General features: G+C 44.6%; 6 protein-coding genes across 6 annotated transcripts; all 6 read left to right on the top strand.

Annotated features, from left to right (window-relative positions):
- Window positions 1-306: 306 nt before the first annotated feature.
- Window positions 307-2,046, top strand: LOC147052535 (uncharacterized). The gene is made up of 4 exons (XM_085918253.1): window positions 307-586; window positions 670-720; window positions 1,058-1,208; window positions 1,280-2,046. The coding sequence occupies exons 2-4, from the start codon at window positions 681-683 to the stop codon at window positions 1,851-1,853; spliced, it is 765 nt and encodes a 254-aa protein (XP_085774379.1). The 5' UTR covers window positions 307-586; window positions 670-680; the 3' UTR covers window positions 1,854-2,046.
- A 2,852-nt stretch (window positions 2,047-4,898) lies between these two features.
- On the top strand, window positions 4,899-7,277 carry apoeb (apolipoprotein Eb). The gene is made up of 5 exons (XM_085919040.1): window positions 4,899-4,991; window positions 5,114-5,178; window positions 5,395-5,548; window positions 6,207-6,488; window positions 6,593-7,277. Exons 1-5 carry the CDS (start codon window positions 4,918-4,920, stop codon window positions 6,936-6,938), a joined length of 921 nt encoding a protein of 306 aa, XP_085775166.1. The 5' UTR covers window positions 4,899-4,917; the 3' UTR covers window positions 6,939-7,277.
- A 1,838-nt stretch (window positions 7,278-9,115) lies between these two features.
- On the top strand, window positions 9,116-9,918 carry apoc1 (apolipoprotein C-I). The gene is made up of 4 exons (XM_085918591.1): window positions 9,116-9,164; window positions 9,319-9,376; window positions 9,457-9,592; window positions 9,680-9,918. Exons 2-4 carry the CDS (start codon window positions 9,319-9,321, stop codon window positions 9,711-9,713), a joined length of 228 nt encoding a protein of 75 aa, XP_085774717.1. The 5' UTR covers window positions 9,116-9,164; the 3' UTR covers window positions 9,714-9,918.
- Window positions 9,919-11,881: 1,963 nt separating this feature from the next.
- On the top strand, window positions 11,882-13,230 carry apoc4 (apolipoprotein C-IV). Its single transcript, XM_085918982.1, has 4 exons — window positions 11,882-12,003; window positions 12,115-12,154; window positions 12,223-12,301; window positions 12,402-13,230. The coding sequence occupies exons 1-4, from the start codon at window positions 11,974-11,976 to the stop codon at window positions 12,595-12,597; spliced, it is 345 nt and encodes a 114-aa protein (XP_085775108.1). The 5' UTR covers window positions 11,882-11,973; the 3' UTR covers window positions 12,598-13,230.
- Window positions 13,231-13,681: 451 nt separating this feature from the next.
- apoa2 (apolipoprotein A-II) lies at window positions 13,682-14,896 on the top strand. The gene is made up of 4 exons (XM_085918981.1): window positions 13,682-13,798; window positions 13,883-13,927; window positions 14,171-14,402; window positions 14,492-14,896. Exons 2-4 carry the CDS (start codon window positions 13,885-13,887, stop codon window positions 14,646-14,648), a joined length of 432 nt encoding a protein of 143 aa, XP_085775107.1. The 5' UTR covers window positions 13,682-13,798; window positions 13,883-13,884; the 3' UTR covers window positions 14,649-14,896.
- Window positions 14,897-18,384: 3,488 nt separating this feature from the next.
- On the top strand, window positions 18,385-19,571 carry apoc2 (apolipoprotein C-II). The gene is made up of 4 exons (XM_085918394.1): window positions 18,385-18,495; window positions 18,654-18,715; window positions 19,050-19,209; window positions 19,281-19,571. The coding sequence occupies exons 2-4, from the start codon at window positions 18,667-18,669 to the stop codon at window positions 19,369-19,371; spliced, it is 300 nt and encodes a 99-aa protein (XP_085774520.1). The 5' UTR covers window positions 18,385-18,495; window positions 18,654-18,666; the 3' UTR covers window positions 19,372-19,571.
- The last annotated feature ends 500 nt before the right edge of the window (window positions 19,572-20,071 follow it).

Below are 20,071 nucleotides of genomic sequence, written 5' to 3'. Positions count from 1 at the left end.
AAACGTACAAAAGAGACTGTCCAACGATTTGCAAAGTCAACGGAAGAATGAAGCTAATCTAAAACATTTGTTGTCTGGCTTTGACCTTGTGCTCGGTCAGTGGTGACATCTGGGAGCAAGGGAGTGTGCGCTTTTGTCTTTTGACGTCATTTGGCATTTAAGGCCGACACCTTTCAAGGCTGACGAAGGCACAGTGGAGCGACCCTTGGTCGGATTGACGCACGGCGGCTGTCATGTGAACTTTGAACCAGAAACTGAAGGCATGCTTAGTGAGCAGGCAAAGTGAAAACCAATGGGAAAGCAAGAGGCAAGTTTCCTTTTTTTTTTTTTTTCGCTATCTAATCAACTTTAAATCAGAACGTCTAGATAACATTCCTTGGGAGTTGAAAATCATGAAAAAAGAACACAAAATCTCGTGATTGCGAGCGCGATGCCTGCTTTGCTTAGGAAATCAGATAGCAAGTGACAGCAAGGCACATGCGGCCTGGACTTTGGGATTATTAGCGTCCGTTTTGCTATAAAAGCTGCGGCGGCGCATCGGTTGAGCAGAAGCACTGCAGAGTTTTACTGGCAGATACTCTCACAGGTAAGATGACAGCAGATCCTCAGAGTGTCTTCTTCCTTCCTCCGTCCTGCCGGGCTAAAATGTGGTGCATCTTTTCGCTCTAGATCCAACAACCATGAAGGTCCTCGCTGTCCTGGTTCTGGCCGTTTTCACCGGTGAGTTCAAAGCCACACATTCATGCGAGTGGTCTCCTGGAGGAAATGGTTTTCCGGGAAGGATCATGTAAAATCTATCCAAGGGAGAATGTTTCTTTCCATTTACCTTAAATTCAAAACGTAGTCTTGCTTGTACTCTCGCTAAGGCTGGTCCTTGTCTCAGAGTAAACCTCAAAAAGCCAAAGAAAAGACATTTGATACCTTGAACTCAGTTTTGATGAGATCTGGTCAACAACAGCGTCCAAATTGTATGACGCCAGATGAAGCGGACCCTCCGATGTGGTTCAGCAATTGTGCAGAGTGAGTGACTCTGATTTGCTCTGCGTTCATTCTCCAGGCTGCAACGCCAACTTCTTCCACGCTGATGCACCCAAGCCCCAGCTGGAGGTGCTGACTGACGCCTTCTGGGAGTACGTCGCCAAGGCCACCCTGACGGCCGACGACACCATCCAGATGATCAAGAAGTCTCAGTTGGGACAGGAATTTAGGTATGCCACCAAGCACTCCTCGCATGAATTTGTGTGTCAAGTTCTGCTGTTTGACGGTTGCTTTCAATCAGCGCCCGGCTTACTGATGGCACTGACATGGCCAACCAGTATGCCGTCACCCTGCACGAGCAGCTCCCCCCTGCGGCTAAGGAGCTGATTGCCAAGGTGAGCGCCGAGGCCGATACGCTGAAGGAGCGCGTGACCCTGGAGCTGAACACCGTCCGTGAAAAGATCGAGCCCTACACCAACACCATGAAGGTCCAGATCCAAGAAAGAATGGAGCAGATCCAGTCAGAGCTCAACCAGCTTCTCGCCATGGATTCCGAGACCCTGAGGAGCGAAGTCATGAGGAGGAGTGAGGAGATCAAGGCCAGTCTGGATCAGACTGTGTCTGATCTGCAGGCTCAGCTGGGGCCCCACACCGAAGAGTTGATGCAGAAGGTGGACCAGCACCTGAAGACCTTCAAGGACAGCGTTTCCCCAATGGCTGAGAAGCTCCAGGCCGAGATGACCCAGAGAGCCCAGCAGATGAGAGACCTGGCCTCCCCTTACATCGGAGAGATGAGGGAGACCCTGGACCCCTACGCCCAGGACCTCCAGGCTCGTCTGACTGCCCTCTATGACTCATTTGTCAAAGCCAACTAAGTCTACTGCTTTGTTAACAACAACAAACTGAAGTCAAAGTTTTCTCAAGAGGCCGTCAAGTTCGTCAACCGAGGGGCAACGTAAGCTCATCAGTATCTTCAAAAGTTCATGGTTTACAGAAGTACTCAGTGTTGGTCTGTTCCAAGCAGGCTTCCATCTCAATCAAAATAAAGCCCTTAAAACAAACAAACAACTTGTGACTTACTAACTCACCTTGCCTTTGCGAGAGCTTCCATTTTTCCCTGCTCGTTGTTGGTATGCAAGTGGGTTCATGCAACACGCTCAACAACACAAACAAACCGAGGGATCTCTTAATTTGTGTTCTGATACGAATACTAACAACCACTGTGGAATAAACATGGCTGCCCATCACTAACACCGTACCGCGACTGCACAAACTGAGAGTTTGGTAGAGTTTGCTAGCACGCAGAGAGACAAATGCACAACGAGTGCTAGTTGATCTTTCGTTCCCACTTTTGTTCACAGCTGCACTTGTGCTAAAGCATGCAAATCTCTCAATGACGATAACAAAAGTACAGGAACCCGCCTTTGGGTAAAAAAAATGGTGGCGGCGCTCGATCACTCGCACCGGGCACACTGACAATCGAGTCAACACAAAACTTTTCAAGTTTGTTCTCTTCGTCAGAAGCAAGTTGGAAACTTTGTTCCTGGCAAGCGGTGGAAGGCCGGCATGTTGAGGCTTTGTGCGTGTCAGAGTTGCAACACCGCAACGGGGCTGGATGGGACATGCTGGCTTACTGGAAGTTAGAGAAGACATCCTGTTTGCGTCTTTATTCGTGCCACCGTGCCTGCTGGCTGATTGCGCCCACGCTGTGCGGCTACACAGTTGCAAACAACATTCCGTTCTGCCTCCGACTGTTTCAGAGCAAGGTTCACCCAGCACCTGAGATGTTTTGGCCGAGATAGCACATTTTAATCAAACAATTTATCATACTTGTAGGAATTTTCCAGACGTGCCACTCACAAATAGTTGTGGATATTCAGATTTGGGGTGAAACATCAGGAAGAACTTTGAATGACTTCATTTAAAATGCTAAACATCTCCAAGCCAATTTTAGTGAGCCAAGGCACATACTTGAATAATTAGAAAAATATAAATGACAATCTAGCCTCACTTGAGGGTTAAGACCCAAGCACGGACAACTACTAGCCTGAGGTTAACAGCAGCGTTAGCGCACAGATCGCAAACGACTGCACTTACTTCCTCGCCCTTGGCCAAAATGTTATCTACCGATTGTTTTGAAAATTCCATCCACTACAAAAAAAAAGAAGGATGCACAAAACCAGGCAGGGATTTGAATGATTGTTTTGTTTTGTTTTGTACTGGCATGCGCATGACAGCAGTATTGTTTTGACAGGCCTTTGCTCAACTCTGACGGTGATTTTCAAAAATATGCAGAAAGTGTCGACATCTGAGAAAAATTGTCTGACCGCTAATAATCCGACGTAATCCGACATTAGCTCAGACGACCGTTGACACGCTCCACCCTAACTTTGTTCTTTTTCACTCGGTCAGGGCTTCTACTGTATCACTCTCGCTTCCTCCTCCTTCCCCCGTTCGTGCTTACAAAAGACCTTTTGTTTCAGTTCCTCTGTGACAGCAACAAAAAAACACTAATCCATGTTTAGCATTGTCACATGGGTATGAAGAGTGTTTCGGCAACGACACGGAACACAACAACAGTGGCGGCAACTCTAAAGGTGCCAGCCAAGAAAACGCCAACATTTGTTTCGCTCACTTGTGAGGAGCCCCCCATCATGCTTGATTATCATGCGTTATCACGACATGGTGCTAATTACTCCAGCAAGTGAACTCCACTAAACTTTGTTCCTGTACCAAATTATCTCAAAGTCCCAAAGGGCAAGGACCACGACATGTTTATCACACGCCTAACTAGAGCTACATTAAATAAGTTCTTCCTACTGCTGCACACATGCAATTAGGTGTTTAGAACCCCAATGAAGGGGGTGGCATGTGTGCGTGTGTGTTAGGGCCAGACCGTCCGTCCAGGTGTCGCCGGTGGCATTTGCATGAAAAAGCCCAAGCAAAGTCTGCTTTCTGACTTGACATCCTGCTGCTACTTGCTGTTTTTATTCACGAGGTCACTTGGTGATGTCGTGAACATTCAACACCTGCTGAGTTGACAAAATAGGCCCTTTTGCCAATGAGCGGGGGAGTGGGCAGTGGGGTCAAGGGACAAATGAACCTGGAATGTCTGCATTAAGCAGTCTGGAATTTTAGAATCTGTCAAGTACATTCGTCAACAAGAGTGTCAAAGCAGTGAGAAAGATTAGTAGGATTTGGTTCACATCAGCAAAAGCTACAAAACTTTACAAAGTTACCAAACATGATGAAACATTTGATCCAAAACACATTTTGTAATTTAAAATCATGACTTAAAGTGATATCATGACATTGATGTCAGCAAATTAAACTGTGTCAAGGGGCATGTCCGTGATCCCGTGTCATAAAACTCATGACAAAAGTCAGAGGAGAAATTTGACTGACAGTTTTTTTGCTAATTAACTGTCAACTTATCCGAAAAGAAGTGTGGCATCAACATCATCCAAATAAAATACAAAATCTCTGGTTGTGTTTTGAAAAGGACACATTTTTTGTAATTTCATTATGATTATGAAAACTTAACTTTACATAAAAACTGTCTTGCGTCCCACTACGAAAGGAAGGACATTAAAAAGCACACACTCGCCGATATGTAAATGAGAAATTTAACAGGCACTGCTCATGATGTTTTTCTTAATAAAGCAAAAATTCAACATTTACTTTAAACTAGGGAGGCTAAAAATTTAATTAGAGTCACAGGATTAATGAAAAACAAACAGTCTCTCCAGAGCTTCAAGCTTGTTGTTTTGCTTCACGTTGCGCAAATAAGAGCTCGCAAGAGAAATGGATGCGAGGCAAGGACGCGCGCGCGCGTGTGTGAGCGTACACGCTCGAGAACTTCGGACGCGATACGACTTCGTGGAAGGGGGCGGGGGAGGTGTACTGGCCGTCGATGGGGGCTTAGCCCCGCCCACCTCTATGCACGCTCGCCAGCGGCCTATAAAGGTTGCGAGTCACTGCCGGCTCGACAGGATCAACCTCTACCGTTTCAGGTGAGACCAGAACGGCGACGGAATGAAAAACAAAAACAATCAATGAAAAGCTATTCGAAATTTTCGATAAAACATTTTCATTTTTGGTTCATAATGTTATTTGTTTGTTGCCCTTTTTCCAGGTGTATCTGTCTGCAACTGACGATGAAGGCTGTAACTCTCGTCCTTGCCCTAGCAGTCCTCACTGGTGAGTCCCCCCCTCCCTTCAAAATACTACAGTAACTATAGTGGAGGCAGCATTTGCCATTTTTAAATCGATTTGACTTGCTACAAATCTCCAAACAAAAATGAACTCACATATTATTGGTAGGGCTGACGTTGCTGGCATAGATTGAAATGAACAAATAGAAAGCAAATAAAAATGTGCATCATTTCGCACGGTGGTGGCCCATCTCCATCCCAGGCTGCAATGCCCGCGTGGTGCGCCAGGCCGACGCCACCCCAGACCAATGGGTGCAGACCGTGGACCGCTTCTGGCAGTACGTCTCCGATTTGAATCAGAAGGCCGATGGAGCCGTCCAGACCATCAAGACCTCGCAGCTCAACCAGGAGCTTGAGTAAGTCCTTTGTCAAATAATTAAAACCGCCATGGGGTTGCAATTACCTATTAATGCCACAAGATGGCACGCAACACCATCCATCAAACATGGACACAATCAAAAACCTGTAATAGCGGTTTAGTAATGATTCATCACAAACGTACTACCGCAACCCAAACCACAATTATTCACCTCAAACCTACCACTTCAACCCAAAACCTATTGACAGCATGAGTTTAAATGACACTGGAAAACAATTCTTCAACAAAGATGCCAATTGTGCCTGCTTCAAGCCATTTGATGTTTATATTTACAAACATTTAGTGATTTCAATTACACCGTGTGCATCAATTTTGGCTTACAAAAAGTCTGCCAGCTCAATACTGACACACTGCTTAACGCCAGGCTAGCAAAACTAGCATTTATGTTGTAGTACTGCTCAACAGAACAGTGGACCCAGATTATATTCAAATAAAAAACCCATACATTTGTATCTGTGTTCCACCATCAAATGTGGACTACTATACTGACCCCTGGTGGCCAAGACGTATACACCACAAGGAGCAGCAAAATGTCAACTGATCAATGTTTTTTTACCTTTAGCCACGTATGGAGATAGGTATGAAATGGTCTTTCAATAGCGCGTCACGGCCCTCCTTTTCCTCTCGGTCGGTAGCACTCTGATCACGGACACCATGGCCGAGCTGACAACGTACAAGAACGACATCCAGGCCAAGCTGAGTGCCTCAGCCCCCACCGGCCAGCTGGCCACTGACCTGCAGCTGCTGGCCAACCGACTTCAGAAGGACATGCTGGACGCCAAAGAGCGCAGCGGCGACTACCTGGGCGAGCTCAAGACCATGGTGGAAACCAACTCGGGCGACGTGCAAGGCCGCATCAACGCCTACACCAACAAGCTGAGGAAGCGCCTCAGCAAGGACACTGAGGACATCCGCAAGTGAGTTCAAGCCCGGCTTTTAAGCTGAATGCATTTTTTTGAGAGAATTATGAGGGAACAAAGTGCTGAAATTCTAACGCTGCTGTGGTCTTCCCTCACACCAGCATTGTGGCCACCTACCTGGGCGAACTCCAGTCGCGCACCTCCCAGAACCTGGATGCTGTGAGGCAGCAGATGGAGCCCTTTGTCGAGCAGGCCGGCGACACCGCCTCCCGAAAGATGTCTGACCTCTCGACTGTGCTGAAGACCCAGGCCCAAGGTCTCGGTCAGCAGCTGGAGAGTCAGGCCGAGGGCCTGAGGGCCCAGCTGGAGGCCACCGCTGAGGAGCTGCGCACCTCCCTGGAGGGCAAGCTCGATGAGCTGACCGAGCTCTTTGCCCCGCTCACCGCCCAGATCCGCGAGAAGTTGGACACCATCGTGGAGTCGGTCAAGGAGACCGCCTCGGCTTGACCGGTGATGCTTTGATAGGTCTGTCAGACCTGGGAAGGAGAAGGAGGAAGTTGAGAGTTACTGATTCCATCGTCACTTTTTTGCTCTCTGGTGTTAAGTTCAGTTTGTCGCGCTTGTAGATAAACCGTCACTGAGGAGTCCTTAGGGCAAATTGCCTTTCAAGTCTTTCATTTCAAGTAACACACTAAACAGACTGAAGATGCGATAATGACAATCAGCCACTAGGTAGCGCTGCATCGCTTGTTGTTGCTTGTAACCCAGTGTCGTTCATATTTTGCATCCTGCCGCCTGCCTGCTGCTCTCTATTGCCAGTAAAGAAACAAGTCCCAAAATACCAAAGTCCTGTTTTCTCCTTTTTTCTTCCACACACCTGAGAGAAATAAATAAATATACACACACACACACACACACACACACACACACACACACACACACACACACACACACACACACACACACACACACACACACACATATATATACATACATATATATATATTTATACCTGAGAAAAATAAGTAAATAAGTATATATGAATAATAAATAAAAATATAATAAAATAGTAATAATATAAGAATAAATAAAAACAAGATAAATAATAAACACACACACATACAAACATACATACATCCATTTTCTGAACCGCTTTGTCCCCACCGGGGTTGCGTGCGTGCTGGAGCCTATCCCAGCCGTCATCGGGCAACAGGCAGGGGAAACCCTGAACTGGTTGCCAGCCAATCGCAGGGCACACAGAGACAAACATCGGCCTACCATGCATGTTTTTGGGATGTGGGAGGAAACCAGAGTGATGCTCCTTTATATCCACTTTTCAATGACTGTATTTCATTATAAGATACCAAGCACACAGTTGTAGACAGGTGACTTGCGGCTGTGGCTCAGGCAGTAGAGTGGGTTGTTTAGTAATTGGAGGTTTGGTGGTTCGATCCCAACTCTGTCACAGTCACATGTCACTGTATTCCAAAGCCAGACACTTTGCACGCCTTGTCTTCAGGTTGCGGTTGTGAATGAGAAAATGTTCACAATTGGCTTACCTGGTAAAACATTGAATTGATTTTTTTTTTTTAAAAAGACAAAGTCCTGGCCAGCTGTGTGCGTGCGCGTGCGTGTGGCTTTTTGCCAATGATATTCACGATCATGATCAGAGTGTTATGCATCTCAAAGTGCACTACAGAGCAGTCGCTCAGCATGTCTGCTCCATCTGTGTCACAATAACTATCCTTCAAAAAAAAATCTCCGGAAATAAACAGGTGCTTGACAGCGAGTAACCCCTAAAAAAGAAAAAAGCTGCAGAGATTTAAGCTCCTATGAAAAATTCCGCCCTTTCCCTCCTTCTCTCCCAACAATTGTTATTGTCAAGGCACTTTGACGCTCCTCCCTTCTCCAGTTCTTCAAGAGGGAGTTTACAGGCAGGAAGGAGATGGAGATGAACTTCAAACCAAATGGCCACATGAAGGTGTGAAAGCAAAGATGGCAAACTTACTTGCATTTTCATAGAGGCAGGGAGGCGGGGAATTAAGTTCAGACAGCACAATCAGTCTGCTTTATTTCCCTCTTACTGTAAGAGTCTTACAAGAAAAGAGGAACGTCTGGGCTAGAGAAAGTGAAGCAATCCAATCCCTTTGCTGCTGCTTTTTTTGCAAACAAGCTGACTCTGACGGGACACTGCAATGTAGGTCACAGGAGGTAATGGACCTTTGCTATCAGGGCTAAAAACAATAATTTAAAAAAGGAGCAAAAATAAAACAAAAGGTAGAACAAACATTAACAGCGCAAACTGGTGAGTGTGTGTGCTCACTCAAAAGCTTGATTAGATTTGGGGTCGGAAGGGGTCGGAAGCACCATCCAAAAATTGAAAGGGCTCCTGATGCAATCAGCACTCAAGTCAATTGGCATCTCACGTCTCACTGATCAAAGAACGTCACTCCTGACTGATGCTTGAACCAGTAAAATAATTCACACGATATGTATGTATGATTGTGCCAATTGGATTTCTGGTCGCCATGAGCTTTTATGCCAAATGAAATGACTGACCGTTGTTTTGGGATCTCAACCCCTGATATGGCAACGGTGACACGATCAGTAAAAAAAAAAAAAAAAAAAAAATCAGGGGGGGTGTGCTTGTTGGAGTGCGTCACATCTGTGCAAGCATATAAAGACACACGCGCGCTTACAAACACACACAAACACAGAAATTTCCAACAACAGGTAGGAAACGACTTGAAGGTTTTCAAATGAAATTTAAAGTAGTTTTTTTTTTTTTTATTAAAATTTTGACCACAAAAAGTGGTTCTTTTTCAGAACTTGACATTTAGCAATTTTGTAAAAACTTGAATGCATACTTTCTCCTCCTTCCTCTCAGATGATGAAAGTTTACCTGGCAGTTGCCGTGCTCCTGTTGGCTCTGATTGCCTACACGGGTGAGCAGCGAGTTCACAGGGTCATCAACGGCCCATTTTCAAAATGATCATTCACTTAATTCCTTTACGCCCGCTCACAGATGCTGCGGATGAGACTATAGAGGAGAAGTTGAACCGCTACGGCGATCGGGTGGCGGAAGCGTTCAAAGACATGGCGGCCAACACCAAGGAGTCCTTTGACAACTTAAGGAACAGCGAAGTTGTCAACAATATCAAGTACGTTTGGAATCAACAACACACGCACACACGCACACACGTACACACACCTTGAAAATGAGAAATTGTGCATTTGTGCTCCAACAGGAACTGGTTTCAGAAACAGTTTGGCCCTAACTAGGACCTTGGAGTGTGCAGCCTTCGCCCGAAGCTGGTCATCTTCAGACTTCGCTCTGATGGCTAAACGCTAGCATTACTCTCAGTGCGGACGCGTTACATTAAATCCATTTCAATGGCTTTGTTGAAACATTCTGTGGTACTTTTGGAAATATGCCCAAAGTGTGTTGAATATGTGAATAAATGAACAATTGTGGAGAAAACAACAAGGTGCTTTCGATTGTGTTTGCACGCCATCGCCGCGGCGGTGAAGCAAAAAAGAAGAGTTGGTTGAAATCTAGACCAATAACCCAAAAGAAAATAAACACCAAATTAATGTGAAGTACTTCAATGAATAAAAGCAAAATGTAGGAGGAAGCAAAAGCTCACAAATGGACTACAAGTCCCAGAATGCATTGCGAGGCCATCCACAGGAGCACTTGCAGCGCTGATTTGTCTACGTGACCCAAAACGGACAAAGTCGATTTCCATGATATTGCCACTTTTGCAGTGATAACAGAGATGATTTTTCAAAAATATTTTTTTGGTCCTAAACAACTTGAAGTGATGAAGTCATAACTGTTGCATTGTCATTATTTCCATGTTTGCCAATGTTAGCTTTCATAGCGAGGCTTTCAAGCATAACCGCTAGCACTGCAAATCTGAGCAGAGCTCATCAGCGATTGTGTTTTGACCAACTCTTAAAACAACTGTTCTAACTTTTAAAAGGACTAAAACCAAGTAAATAATAAAAAATAAATTAAAAAAAAAGACCACATGAGAAATAACTTTCTTTGAGTGATTCCCTCCTTTAACGTGGCTGTTTGAATCCATCCACTCATCAAAATCTCATCAAGTGGCAACGATGAAGCGCCGTGTGCGCATCAATTGTGTCAACCGGAGCAAAGGTGAGCTGCCAACATGGCGGCTTTCTTCGCGAGCGCTTTCACAAGAGCCGGACTAAAGTTTACACCGGTTAATGATCCACCATTGCTTCACTGAAGGCTGATGCCTGGAAGACCGCCCGGCGACGGAGAGGTCATCAGACACGTCGGCCTGTGTCAAGCCCTTTCCAGTATTTAAAAAAATAAATAAAAAAAGATTGTTATTTGCTATATTTCATTTGACTTTTTATCTCTTTTGTAACAGCTTCAAAATCACTTGCACAGTCACTTATTTGCGACTGGACTGACTTGACTAGCTTGCAAATTGTATCAAACTGGACGGTTGAGCATGCTAGAAGACTTTTGTTCATTATGATTGTTTTTTATTTTGTTTGGACTAATTCAATCAAATATCTTCAGAGTGGGCTTGTTTTTCATTTTGGGGGGAATTTGTTAAGGTTTTATGAGTTGATTTTTTTAAAAATTAGTTTTGGCGAACTCTAACAACCTAAGTATGCCCTCAGCAAACTTTTAGACGATTGTCAGCTGGGCCCGCCCCCGCACCACAGGTTCAATGCTCGGAGGCCTGCAACTCAGACCTTTACTGACTGACCAGAAGGGGCTCTTGTTTTAGAGACTGTCAATTTGACCATTTTGTGAAAAAAATAAGAATCGTTCTCCAATAATCAGAATAATCACGGGCTAATTTTTAACTAATAATTAGATTTTTTTCTGACTGGATGGAAATGTACTGATTTTCTCGTTTCGCTCCTTCGCTTGAAGATGACCCACATGAAGCTTTGCTTAACCCCCACCCCCATTCCCAACGGAACAAACAAAGTCTGCTGTGTTTCAACAGCTGCGGGATGAGGGCTGTTGTTGCTTCAGCGATCGGATTGATTTTTTTTTTTTTTGCCATGGACTCTGCCCACAGAAACGTCGGGCCGGGGCCGAACACGTTTATCACATGGATGCTTTTCTCTACACGCCCTAATCGGTCCCGCTCGATCAGATCAGAGACTTTGACTGGTCGGCAAACACATCAGCGAGTGCCAAACGGGCCGCGATACTCTATCCAAAGGGCACTCGCCCGCAAGTGAGCGCCCGCTCGTCGAAGAGCGCCTATGAAGGTGACGGACGACGGCCTCGAAAAGTGCTTCAAGCTTTTGAGTGTCCAATATTCATTTGAGTCGATGCTGGAATGGAAGACACAAGGCCAGCCACAGTTTTCAAACTATCATGAGAGTTTGTCAGGCAAACACCAACGAGCTAATTATTTAACTACCACGCGGAGCTCAAACAAAAAGTCAGGCCATGGGGACCAATGTACGACCTGTGGCCTTATATAAATAAAATGGCTCAATAACACTCGTTTCATTCAACTCGCCTACGCCGGAGCGGATGAATTTAAGACAAACAAACAAACAAAAGGTACATTGTTCCTCATTTTCATTGTTTTTCTCTTTTAAAAGCGACAACATCCTCAACTTGGTGGGCTACTAACATAATCTATCAATCACGTTTCTGTTTGTCTGACGGCAGATGAGATTTTTCGTCATTGCGCTCATTTTGCTGGTTCAAGGTAACTTGAATTGGTCCTGCTTATTTTGCTACACTTCATTTCTGACAACTGACAAGCTCTACTTGCAGCATGCGGATCGCTTCGGGCGCAGACGCCGGATGCCAGTGAGTCGCCGGGAGTCCTGCAAAGACTGCTTGACAAAGCTCGGTATTGCCCGCATTTCAATGCATTTCAATGCATTTCAACACACGCACACATACCCAGATTCAGATATATCGTGGCTCAAGCAGCCTACTTGTGCACACAGCGCGGCCAAAGAGAAGGCGGAGATGGTGAGGGACACGGTGACGGGCTTTGCGAGCGAGTACTACGACGAACACATCCGGCCGACGGTGGACAGCTACAGCCGATGGGCGGCAGGCGTCAGCAATACGGCCAGGGAGAAGATCCTGGACTACTTGCCCTTCTTTGCTACCAACACCAGCAGCCAAGGAGCCATGTAACAGCCAACGTTACATCATTAAAGCAACAACACAAAGCGTGTGCTTGAACAACAAAGTCTGTGCTTGTGCTACACCACAACATTCAACAAATTTGACACATTCGAACAGTTTGGCTGAGTAGACCAGTCAAAGCCAGATGCGGGTAGGCACTCAAATTTATTAGGGCTAGATGGAACGTTTCGAAAACACTTCCGCACTGTCGAAACAAGAGCAAGAACTATGGTGGCCACAAAGGTCAAAAGACATCAGTTCAGTATGTTGCAATTCTTCTTTACTTTGACATTCATCTTTTTCAAAGAAACTCCAGCAAGTCGGTTTCTCTTTCTACAATACCAAAGATTAAATGTGATGAGTGGAACTGCTTTTGCTAGCCAGGAAGTAAGTTGGCTGTGTTTGCTCCCACAACGGCCCAATCACCACTTTCTATGAAAGCAGAAAAAGAAAGAAAGAAAGCTCTGCCCAAGGACACGGTTGCCCAGAGAGCGCCTCGGAAGAAAAAAACTAGTTTGATTGCACACGCCACTGCATAAGAAAGTGTTGTTGCAGTTCTTTTGTGTTTTTTTTCCTTGCATGAACCTCTGCGGAGGCATAGCGAAGTGTCAGCAAAGACCACATTAAATTCTACTCATGATATTGCAAGACATTCATATTTGTCCGTGCCCGACCCACCGAGCTCCATGGTCATCATTTTATAAGAATTTTGGCAATGACCCAAACGCTGGCTCATTACATGAAGAGGCACATGATGCATCTCAAAGGGGACAAAGGGTCACTTTGCAAAAGTTCAGCGAGGTGGTGTCCAGACCGATGCTCCTGACCTCGCTGGCTCGCAGCAGAACGGCAAGATAATCTAATCAACAGTTTTACGAGTGAGCTGTAGATTAAGATATACGTACAAAGCGACCTGTCTGCTATCAGGTGGGTCTTCGGGTGCATTATGAATATGCACCACGGCAGATGTTGTGCAACACCCAATTGGGTTTTCAAGCAAATATCATGTACACTGGACTTTGTTTAGCTGATGTGTGCGTGAGTGCCCTTGCCTTGCCTTGTGTGTGTGCGTGTGTGTGTGTCCTGATCAGATGACGTGTGCACGCAGTCCCCCCCTATATCATCTGGTCCAGATGTGAGCTCCCAGTTGCAGACAACTCACTTTCAGAGCAGACTGTCACTTCTGGAAACCAGACGCAATCAATAGCAGGTAAGCCTTCCATTTCAAGCTTTTTTCTCAAAAGCACGAGCCAATTATGATTAAAGATGTTCAATATGTTTCTTCTCCTTTTAGACATGAACACAAAGTACGCCATCGCCCTGATCCTGGCTCTGCAGGGTAAGAAAAGAAAAAGCATGATGTATAAGTTCTAAGTTAAAGGAGACATCGCTCTACTGAGTCCAAACGTGCAAGATGTATCGATGCGATTGGCAGAATCGCGTCCTTCAGGAGAAAGTAAAAACATTCCAACAGATTCCCGTGTAAAAAAAACGCTCAAAGTCAAATGTGCCGATTGGGCGTTTCAATGCAACTTGCTTTGAGCATCAGCCTCATGTTGCCCGCTGTGTTTTCTCATGGCAGTCTCCATGAGCCTGTGCGAAGTTCCCGCACCGGACCAGGAGCTTGTGGAAAAATACAACAGCTTGAAGGGCGTCTTCTACAAGCGTCTGATCAACGCTTACGGCAAAATCCAGACAGCCGTGGCCCCATTAATTGAGAAAATGGGAGAGAGCGACCAGGGCGCCAAGGCCAAAGAGTACTTGGAGGATCTGCAGACCAAGCCCGAGCTCCAGGCCATCATCAAGGTTGGCAGGTGAGCGTTTGCAAAAGCCACACACAGTTGAGCACTTGAGCTATTTGTGGCACATGGAATTTACGCACGCACGCATGTCTGCTATTTAGCGGGATGGTTGAAGAGGTCGGCCCCCTGGTGGACAAAGCCCGCTCATCCGTCCTGGGCCTGTACGGATACTACCTGCGCCCCCACATCGGCGAGTACCTGAACAACGCCATCAACAATATCAAGCTTCACCTGGACAAGTTCCTGCCCGCCCAGTAACAAGCTTGGATGGCTTTTCCCGGAAGCCTGACGGAGACCGCGCAGCGCTTCGAGCCCCATGGAGCACCGAGCATTGTTTTTTTCTTTCTATTCACATCATCGAATCGCCAACGCCGTCCACGCCAAACGTACTCAGCGTGTGCAACATGTTTGTGTTTGGTACACCAACAGTAGTCCTCGTGCGAAAATGTGCATGTTTGTATCTGTAAGTGTGTGCAATAAAATGAACAGGAATAAAAAAAAAAAAACCAATGTCTGCAAGGTGCCTGTATAAGCTTAAACTGGATCTCATTTGACGGTTCGATGGCAGCCAGAAAAAAAAATTCAACTCCTCACTCTCACTACTAAAATCCACGTTGGCGTTTCCCAGGACATTTGCAAAAACTTCTCAAGCACAATCGCTGCATCAAAGCATCAATTTAGATTTAGTGATACAAACGTTGTCAAAAAAAAAAAAAAAAAAAAGGTCACCAATGATGGAGCGTTGTGATTTTCAAGTAATGATGATAAACAACTGAAACCATTTCAAGTCAATTCAAGTCTGAAATCTGAATCCATTTTTGAACAATGGAAAATAATGATAGAAATGAAGCTTTGCATATTGGTAATAATTGTGGCAAATCATTCAAACAATCAGTGTCTTCACATGAACGAGGGCCTCCAATCATTAACAATAACTAACTAGAGCAAACACCAACTATTTTTTTAGAATTGATTAATCTATCAACTATTCCAACGATTACTTAGGTAATCAATCCCCTCAACCCGTTTCAAGATGGAAATGTTAGTCAACCAATGACTTAGTCAATTTACCCCTTGCCCCAAGACTAACAACAATAATAACTAGAATTGGCAATTTCTGGAGAAATTGCGTGTGAAGGCGAAGGCACTTCACACTATTGTGGGACTCGAAATGATGATTAAATGACAGAAAAATGGTAAATTAATAATGATGATTAAATCAAATAAAAACGGTAAATTAATGATGATGATGAAAGTAATTATTAAAGTGATGTGTTAAAATTGAATGAATGAAAAAAAAATCATGGCCAAGCAGGATTCGAACTCGCTCGCGGACGTGGCTCGTGTTTAGGGACCATTGTTTTCTCACTGAGCTAAACAGCGACTATGTGTTTTATGTGGTGGAATGTTGCTATTAATCAAGAAATTAAAATGGTGAACGTTAAAATGGTAAAATGATGTTTTTAACTTAAAATTAAATGAATAACTAAATGAAAAATAAAAACGGTAAATTAATGATGATGATGAAAGTAATTATTAAAGTGATGTGTTAAAATTGAATGAATGAAAAAAAAATTATGGCCAAGCAGGATTCGAACTCGCTCGCGGACGTGGCTCGTGTTTAGGGACCATTGTTTTCTCACTGAGCTAAACAGCGACTATGTGTTTTTTGTGGTGGAATGTTGCTATTAATCAAGAAATTAAAATGGTGAACCGTTAAAACGGTAAAATGATGTTTTTAACTTAAAATTAAATGAATAACTAAATCAATGAATGAAAAATAAATAAAAAATAAAAGAGTTAAATAAATGAGTTAAGGAAAGAAATCATGAAAAAAGTTGTCAGATGTCAAAATTCGAACTTGAACGTCGCTCGTGTCTAATGCGCCATTAAGAATGAATGGGGGATTTTAAGGCACAAATTTGCTAATTATGCAAAAACGGTAAATGTTATGAACAAATAAAATACTAGCAGTCATGCCGTGAATTTTTGGAACGTGTGAAAGTTGGAATGGAGTGAATCGGTTAAAGCATGTGGTAGTAGTTAGGTGTCAAAAAAGTGGGAGGAATAAAGTAGGATAATAATAAGAAGAAGAAAAATAAAGTAGAATAACAATAGTGTGAAGGCCTTCGCCTTCACACTAATAATAACAATAATAATAATAACGACAATAATAATAATAATAATAATAATAAAATAATAATGATAACAATAATAATAATGATGATAGATTAAACGTAATTTTAGCACATTTGTAAGAAGTGTGTATCAAACACATCTCTCCACTAATCAACGGAGGTAATTCTCAGCTTCAAAATGTTTACTGATCCCTGCTGTAGAGTCTTATACTGCCTCCCATTGGCCAACAAATTGCATTGCAGCATAAATCATGGTGCACGAAATGATTATCGTAACAATTGACAGTCTATCCATCCATCCATTTTCTGTAGCGCTTGTCCCCACAGGGGTCACGAGCATGCTGGAGCCTATCCCAGCAAAAAATAAACACAATAAATAATAAACACACACACATAAAAAACATACATACATCCATTTTCTGAACCGCTTTGTCCCCACCGGGGTTGCGTGCGTGCTGGAGCCTATCCCAGCCGTCATCGGGCAGTAGGCGGGGGACACCCTGAACCGGTTGCCAGCCAATCGCAGGACACACAGAGATGAACAATCATCTGCACTCACAGTCAGACCTAGGAGCAATTTGGAGTGCTCAATAGGCCTATCAAGCATGTTTTGGGGATGTGGGAGGAAACCGGAGTGCCCGGAGAAAACCCACGTGGGCACGGGGAGAACATGCAAACTCCACACAGCGAGGGCTGGGAGCGGAATCGAATCCACACCCTCCAAACTGTGAGGTGCTAACTAGTAACTAGTAGCTAACACTGAGCCGCCCCACTCCATTTCATTTCACTCAATTACAGGTTTCTCTGTATTGTTTGCAAATAAGTCACGCCCTTCTCCTCTAATCTTGTCACTTTGCTATGAAGTAGGGTGGGCTGGCCAGTCTACATCGAGTGTTTACAAGCGATGCCGAAATGAAAATGGATGTTTGCGGAGGTGTTGAATAAAAAATTCCCGTGCTTTGGCCAGGGTCAGGAGCCTTATGAAGCTAAGTGCTTGAAATTTAAGGTAGACTAACGTGTCTGTGGCAAATGAAGGTGCCAACTACCTGCAGGCACACATAAATTCAGCCAAGCACACAAACGCAGTGAGGGGCGAGAGCTCATCATCCAAAGACATGGATTTCTTTGTGACGAAGTCCGAGAGTGCCGCCGTCACTGCGGCCTAAGGTAGCTATGCTTTTCATACAGTTAAGCACCATGAAACCTACACGTCAATGGACTGAACATCTGGCTTGCTCAGGAAGATTTTCACAAAAAATTCTCACGCACCCGAATGAAGACAGAAGCTATTGTAAACTTTTTTTTACTTAATGTACCACTGTAAAACTCGAAAAATGTCAGTGTACATATGTTTTTGTTAGTGTAAATATTTTTTTGTACATATGTTGATTTGTATTATTCGGGCCAATAAATGCAATTGCTACACAGACACCATATCATTTTGTCATAACATACACCGATGAACCCCCCCCCCCCCCCCCCCCCCAAAAAAAGGTGTCCTTTTCAGAAACCCAAATCGGGTCACCCTAATTCAACTCGCATGTCAAGGCACCGCAGCAGAACTATTGCAGCTTTGTCACTGATCTCCAAATTGTCCCAAAACCAGTCCAACCGTCCAGGAGTAGGCCTCCTAGCCCAAGACGTCATGGAAGGTTGCTATAAAGCCAAAGTGCGATGGCTTCACACGCAACAGTGTGGTCACACCACATCAAAGTGCGTTCTGATGACCCTCGGCTCTCCTCCTCCTCGCTCCGATAGCATGTTTTTTAAACCCCACGGCATGCCACGCAGCACGGACTCGCAAACCCCGAGGGAGGGGACGACGACAACGCAGGATTATCTCTTCCGGAGTGCACTTTGGCTCCAGGAGCGACAAGTCAACACTTGGCCGCCGCTATATAAACGGAGGAGGAGGCCGGCCGAGGAGCCGATCCGTTTTTCTCATCGCATTTTCGGAGGGGACGACAGTGAGTACTCTGACAATTCTTTGCCTTAATTTTCTGCCCGAGTTATGATGTGTGCAGCCAATAACAGCATTCAAGTCATGACCCGAAAGGCAACTCAAGACAGCCAATGTCGCTCCCTAGTGGACACGATGGCTAAATGTTGACTGTGCTGTTTGCAGATCCACCACCATAATGAACAAGCTGTTGGTTGTTTCTGTGCTGCTTGCAGTCCTCGCTCTCAGTAAGTGGACACACCCTCACATTTTGGCCACAAGATGGAGGGACAAGCCTCCAAGTCTTAAACTTGACATTTGACTGATATTTCTCTAAAATAAATGGAAAAACAGGAACACTGTGGTGCAGGGTTCAAATCACCCCATAAACTTTTTTTCAGCCTATAAAACCAATGTTTCGTTAACATAACTTATACTGCTAATAAAACCAACGAGGATGGGAACCTAAATGCTCAAGGAAAGATAGTTGGCCATTTTTATGCCTTCCTTCCCACTGCACATTCGATATCTTGACAATCGGAAATGCGTGAACTCAAAAGCCCACGCGTCGGTGCCACGCAGGCGCGGAAGGCTTCCGCATGCCGAGGCAGGTCGAAGATGAAGAGCAGGGCACCATCACCATGTTCAGCAACACAATCAAGTCTTACTACAGCGATGCGGTCAACACCATCAGCGACTGCGTGGAGACCATCAAGGGCCTGAAGGTGGAGGAGAAAATCAGGTGAGATATTCTCGGAGCTGACAAACCACGCTAGAGGGAAGAAGGCCAACCTCCCCCCGTTGTGTCTGCAGGAACCTTTACACGGAGACCACCACCGTTTTGAGCACCTACAACAGCATCTTTCAGGACCAGCTCTATCACCTGTTTACTGGGCAGCAGTGAACATCTCCAAAGCACAGCGGCAACTACCAGAATGAAAACAGACTAACGAGTGTGACCAAAGCAGACAGCCAGCAAGTGCAACAGCAGCAATTATAGCATTGATAGTCCAGAAAGTCGATCTTCACCCCAAGGCGGGCGCCACACATCACCCACCTCAGCTATTTGACACCTCTTGAAATATTAAAAGTATTTATACAAAACCGTCACGTTTGATCACTTCACAATTTAGATTAGGAAAAAAAAAAAACACGGCACATCAAACAAAAATGTCAAAAAGTATAGATATGTTTTATTGACAAATTAAAACTTTATCTCTGACTATTAGGATTATTTTGAAAAGTACTCAAATCTGCAGATGAGCTCATTTGACTGTATTGGTCAGTGTTCTAGTTTTTACACAAAATCGTTGACAACAACAAAAACGGCAACAATGGCACAGTATCACTCAATGATTCTTGATTGTGCTCATTAGCAGCGAATGGATAGATCGGCTGCCGATGATCGTTGATTCTTGCCGATCATAAAAAACGCTCATTAATCGGTATCGTCATGGTTGCATAAAAATCTCTGACTGGAACAGCTCTCGTGCTGTCACTAGGGGGTGCTACAAGGTAATTGCTATAATGGGCCGTGACGTGTACGCGACCGAGTTAACCTCCCGTTTAATTTCTCACTTCACTTCTTTCATTGGCTTTTCAGC

Source organism: Syngnathus leptorhynchus, chromosome 8, assembly GCF_054491065.1.
Source record: "Syngnathus leptorhynchus isolate UIUO chromosome 8, UIUO_Slep, whole genome shotgun sequence".
Classification (NCBI taxonomy): Eukaryota; Metazoa; Chordata; class Actinopteri; order Syngnathiformes; family Syngnathidae; genus Syngnathus; species Syngnathus leptorhynchus.
This window is presented reverse-complemented; position numbering and strand designations above follow the sequence as displayed.